The 6,000-nt window shown below is 36.9% G+C and overlaps 1 protein-coding gene across 1 annotated transcript in view; it reads right to left on the bottom strand.

Annotated features, from left to right (window-relative positions):
- Positions 1 to 307: 307 nt before the first annotated feature.
- The window catches only part of LOC134803034 (transcriptional activator Myb-like), a 66,757-nt gene continuing 61,064 nt past the window's right edge, over positions 308 to 6,000 (bottom strand). Inside the window, exons 16-19 of the mRNA XM_063775771.1 lie at positions 5,489 to 5,596; positions 3,319 to 4,737; positions 2,104 to 2,455; positions 308 to 1,889 (exon numbers count right to left, since the gene is read on the bottom strand). Of these exons, the coding sequence (XP_063631841.1) occupies positions 4,621 to 4,737; positions 5,489 to 5,596 (225 nt within the window). The 3' untranslated portion in view covers positions 308 to 1,889; positions 2,104 to 2,455; positions 3,319 to 4,620. The remainder of the gene's footprint in view (positions 1,890 to 2,103; positions 2,456 to 3,318; positions 4,738 to 5,488; positions 5,597 to 6,000) is intronic.

Here is a 6,000-nt window from a genome sequence, read left to right as displayed (position 1 = left end):
GACTTCTGTTAACGTAGAAAGGTCATTTTTTCCAATCGACGTGAACGACTGACAGCCAAAAGTCTGTTGAACAAATTTTAGTCGTTTATTCAGTATAATTTGGATTGTGATTATAAATAGGTATATAAATCTCATAATTTGTGAAATATATAACGTTTAAAATACTTGCGTATTAATTTTTTTGTCAACCATACTTTGCTACCAATACAGCACGTTGATAACGATCACTAGCAATAAAGTTTAATATAAATAAATACTAAATGTGATTTGGACTTAGTAATTATATTTGGTCAAAAAAAACAATGACTTCTTTTCTCGAACCCTTTATTTCTTACAAACCTTTCTAAACTATATTATGTACAATAGATACCTTCACACGTGGAGTGTCAAAGAATAAAACATAATTAAATTATAAAATAAAGTCATCCAAATAAAACACCGGCACGCGGCGGATTGGTGAACCATGTGAGGAATGTTTTTTTTAAACTGCTGTTTTTTAAAACATGAGCTGTACTCAAAACGCTTTAAAAATAAGTGTTTCGTTCGCAGATATTCAAAAATTTAATGGCCAATTTTAAAAAGCCACTCCTCCCTTGTGTCTGTACTAAAAATTCTGCCCACCTAAGCTTAGCTTTAATAAATAATATATTGAAATTTTAACTCTAGAACAGTTTCTTACTATGCTTGCGGCGCTCAGAATAGGCTGTTAGGTTACCTAGGTATTAAGCCAAGGGTAAAACGATTTTAGAGACCGTGCATGTTAATATTAATGACATTAATGAGGTAAAGCTGGCTGCATAGAACAAGCGTTATGTCAGTTTTGATACAGAGCGGCTACCGCGAAAACCGAAATTCGCAAATTGCGGGGATCTTTCTCTTTTACTCCAATGAAGGCCTAATAAGAGTGACAGAGAAAAATGCCCGCAATTTGCGAACTTCGATTTTCGCGGTTATAGCCCAGGTACTGGTACTGGTCACAGGTACAGATGTCGCACTATGACGAAGCAGAGTTAATGTGAGACATTAAAAAACCTCACGAAAAAAATCATGCATAGAGTTAGACCAAGAAAAGTCTGCAGAGATTTTGATAGCCCACGGAGTGCAAGTGTTATTTTAAACGTCAATGCTCTATAAATAACTCTTGCTCTGCGTATGCTATCAAAATCACTGCAGACTTTTTTTTTTGGTTTATTTTGCTTCCTGGGGGCCTAGCCAATATGACGTTGATAGAAAACGCCAAAGTAAATTTAGATAATGTATGGAAATATTGGAAATAGTCACCTCACTTTCCGTATCATCTGTCATCCTGATACATTTTTTCCTGGGCCCTATTTCTCAAATGGTATTAGTCTAATATTATTAGTGTGTTGCCATGGTAACTAATACGATTTGACAGTTCGTGGACTAATAATATTAGTCTAATACCGGTCGAGAAATGGACCCCAGGTCACTGTTACTGGGGCCCATTTCTCAAACCATATTAGGCTATTATACATAATTAGTTTGTCATGGAAACCCATACGAATTGACAGTTTGTAGACTAGTAATATTAGTCTAATACTGTCCGAGAAATGGGCCCCTGGAGAATTTATTTGAAAATATGTATTTCTCATGATTTTCCGAATGCACATTTTTAATCAATCATAACTTTATTATCATTATATCACAAGGAAAATAAATACTACGAATATTGTACATAAGTATTTCATTGCGTGATTTCACGTTTACACATTTTGATAAGTGGTGTATGTAGTTGTATTTTAATAGATCAAATACATGTGATTACTAAAATCGTTGAATAACTACCCAAGATTTTAATGGAAACGGAAATTGGACAGGTGGAATACCACCCATAGTAACATCAAATTATATATCAGATCTGTTGTAACCTATAGACCGACCGCTTAAATGAGTCCTCGCCTGCGCGGTACGGGGGCGACGGGGTAGGACGACTAAGGGTGGCGGGGAAGATGCGGGCGCCATACGCCTTACGCCATACGCCTGCCGCCTGCCGCCTGCACCTTCGCCGCCACCCTTAGTCGTCCTACCCCGTCGCCCCCGTACCGCGCAGGCGAGGACTCATTTAAGCGGTCGGTCTATAACCTTGTTTCGTACAATAAAGTGTTTATTACTTACTTACATGATGCATGCAAGTATATAAATCATATTTTTTTTATTTGAATAGGAAATTTTCGATTCAACAATATCTCCAGTTAGGTGTCAATGAATAAAAAATAAAATAAAATAGCTTTCCTTCGCTGTAAATTTTAAATACCAAAATAAGCAAAATAACATTATGTTCTTTGAAGAATTAAACTTATATTCTGCTACTAAACAAAATCGAAACTAAAATAATAGACATTACAAAGAAAAACATAAAATAAAGTTACTTTTTATAATTAACGTAATAAAATCGAACATAAATATTGCTTCACTTAAATCACGGTACATTTAGCTTAAGTTAGATATGTCGTAGTCAGATCGTATAATCCGCCGTATTACATTACGGCTAGCCGTTTTCAAAAACAGGGGCGTTTTGAAATGCGGCGGCTCGACGATTAGCCGGATTGTCATTGCGATACGTTCTTCAATAAGGCGGCCTACGTTTAGCCGCATCGTACTACTATTTTAGATTGTAGAGTGACCAGTTCTTTCGGTCGCCTACGTAACCGGAATTTGACAATGTTTGCAATTTAATTTATTTTTACCATGGTCCCACCGCACTACATGTGTTTCTTTTCCAAAACAGTTCCTTCACAACTTAAAAAGACGGAGCCCCGCAAGCGGGGCTCCTATTTCTGGGCTTTTTGCCCTTCGGGCATCTGAAGCTACCTAACGAACCTAACCTACTTACCTACCTACGCTTTTTTCCCCAAAGTGTAATGTTTTCACGGACGTCTCACTAATCAATAGGTAGGTAGGTTAGGTTCGTTAGGTAGCTTCAGATGCCCGAAGGGCAAACCGCTCAGAAATAGGAGCCCCGCGAAGCGGGGCTCCGTCTAGTTAAGTTGCGATGGAAATGTTTTTTGAAAAGAAACAGTCCGACGAACTCCAGATTTGATGGACACCCCAGCGTTTGTCAGGCAGCGCCACCGGTGTTAAAAATGGGAACTATAAACTGTCAAAGCGGCGGCTAATGACTCGCTGTATTACATTACGGCTAGCCGTGTTGAAGAACGTATGGCGCCGAATACATTCCGGCGGATTCTCATTCAGCCGCATTCAATCCGGCTAATTGTTAAACCGCCGCATTTCAAAACGCCCCTGTTTTTGAAAACGGCTAGCCGTAATGTAATACGGCGGATTATACGATCCGACTGCGACAGATACACAAGATTACTTAAATTAAATATGACACCACAAAAAAATTAGACCGAAATTTTAACTTACTTATACGAACACTAAATACGAAAATTTCAGAATTGTATAAAACGTAAATTAAAGCACGGAATCCAAATTAGTGCACTTTGGTGTCAATAACACCTAAACATATACGGAAAAGGTACAAGAGTGATATTTAGACGTTTGAACGTCGTTCACAAACACGCAAGTTAAACATTAAATTTCTGTATGATTGTAAAGAATTCCAATATAAATCCAAGTGAAATCAAGATATTGTTATCATAATAGTATGTAATAGAAATACTTAACTAACACGATAATCTAAAAGCGTAATGACGTGTTCACACACAAATATCTAAAAAAAGGAACCTTAAAATTATATAAATACTAGAAAATAACTATAATCAGATGTATTCACATGATAGGAGCTATCAAAGATGGTAAGCCTGAATATAAGTTTTGTGGAAATGGAAGAACTCTTGACTATTATTCCAAAATACATAACTACAAAATGGTATCATTAACTTTGATTTAAACCTTTGACATAATAAGTGCAGAATCATACAAAAATTATTGACAACTTATCACAAGCACTATTCAATGTATATAGTATCGTGTATAGTATTTTTCAAACTCGATGGGTAGGTTGACAGGTGTCATTTCCATATAATTTATAACCTAAAAACGTCAAATCTCGCAAAATTGAATTGAAATGGACTTCCGGTTCGAGCGCCATCTTGATAGTCACGCCTCGTTATTAATTCCTTTGTTTTTTGCTCATTAATATTGTTTAAAGTGTAATATCGATAGCTTATTATATAGTAAACTAATGTGGTAGTGTGCAGGGAATGGAGAATTATTATTGAAATGAGTTTAACCACCATTTTGGTGTCAACGGCCGGTAGTCCACGTGCTACTTGTAAAATCCACCTATCGCTTTACAAGAGCTAATAAAATCACCGTACAAGTGTCTTGTATTAACCGTACAATTTTAATCGTCGTATTTAGCTCTTAATACCTTGATACTGGCGAAATAGTCCCACTGGACTGAAGCCATAATTTTAAAAAGAAGCTGATGAATTGAAATGACACCTGTCATCCTACCCGAAAACTTTGAAAAATATTAGTGATACCTAATTAGCATGGTGGATGAAAGTGGATTGTAGAACGTTTACTTGTTTACATACATTCCATTCACCATTTATAAAACGATATCAACACGAAAAAAACTCTATGTAAAAAAAATATTTGTGACGATTCTGTTCTCATAAAATGTTATCAAAAATTGAGGGATCGCGGCTTGAGGGCCGTTTTCTTGAGGTACTGGTGGGCTAGCTTGGTCAGTTCCAGTTGGTCATGCGTTTTGCCGCAAGCGTATGTCTTCCACCCGTCGTTCTGAAAAAGAACACTATTTTAGTTATGGAAGCAATACGTTTCATAAATCTTTAGTAATACCACTGTATATATCTTGTTTGTAAATAAATGATTCCAATATACTGTTTTATTAATCATAACTCATGAAATAACAGTTATATTACCTCCCATAGACTCCTCAGGGAGATGGAGGGAAGAGTGTCCTTTTGGTTTTTAAAGTGTGGTCTAATGGCGTTGCTTTAACGCACTACAAACCTCAATTAGCTATAATTCGTTTGTTTGTCTGTCACTTTGACTTATGTATTAGTAAGAAAGGGATGAAACATAAATTAACTAATTAACTAATTAAGGCTTGTAGAGTACCTCTATTAGTTATAATTACATGTCACCTATTGCATTTCAGGATCTCTCACAAGTGCACACATATGACTAATTCTTGGACTTTTCACTTGATCCATATTTATTCGTATAGTGGTGTGGTCACCACGGTGGTGTGTATGTATACTATTCATAAAACTTTACGGGCCTGATTTAGTTCAATTATATTTTATCCCTTTCTTACAAATGCATATAAGTCAAAATGATACATAAAGACAAACGATTCATAGCTAATTCAGGCCAGTTACGCGTTTATGAATAACGCCATTAGGCTGTCCAGTCCATATTTATTAAACCGTAGGGATATGCTCCTAGGGGTGGCAGTAGGTAGACTATGAGATCTTTTCTCCTTGATATTGTTCTACACGTACTTGATTGATACGTTGATACTAACCAGTATGAACTCAACGGGCTCCTCCTTGACCTCGGGCTCCTTCTCGAACTTGATGGAGCGCACGGCGGACTTCTTCACCACCACCGGCTCTCCGGACATGCGGCGGACCTATAATACGAGCTCTATGCAATCTCTACCTTCTTGACTAATTTGTGTTAATTTATACACACACCCACACGGCCCACAAAGGCCTCGCGGTTTTCTTCGATTTCGCGGTATCTCCTACATTTGCACTACAGGATAGAATTATAAGACAAACGGCTATCGGTTCTTCAATCTTTTATCCATTCTTGTCTACCAGATTTTGAAAGAAATGAACAGACCCCGTTATCAGTAGTGAAATTTTATTGAAATGCAAAGGGTTGGCACTAACTCCCCCACCGTGCGGGTAAAATTCCGCAAGCTATTGGGTAAAAGTACGCATGTGGGGTAATTGTTCGCATCAAGAAAATTTCAATGGGATTGTCAATAAAATAAAGTTTAACGAATATTTATGAAATTGTCTGATCTGT

This window comes from Cydia splendana, chromosome 2 (assembly GCF_910591565.1).
Source record: "Cydia splendana chromosome 2, ilCydSple1.2, whole genome shotgun sequence".
Classification (NCBI taxonomy): Eukaryota; Metazoa; Arthropoda; class Insecta; order Lepidoptera; family Tortricidae; genus Cydia; species Cydia splendana.
The sequence above is the reverse complement of the archived record's forward strand: the minus strand, read 5'-3'. Positions and strand labels throughout refer to the sequence as shown.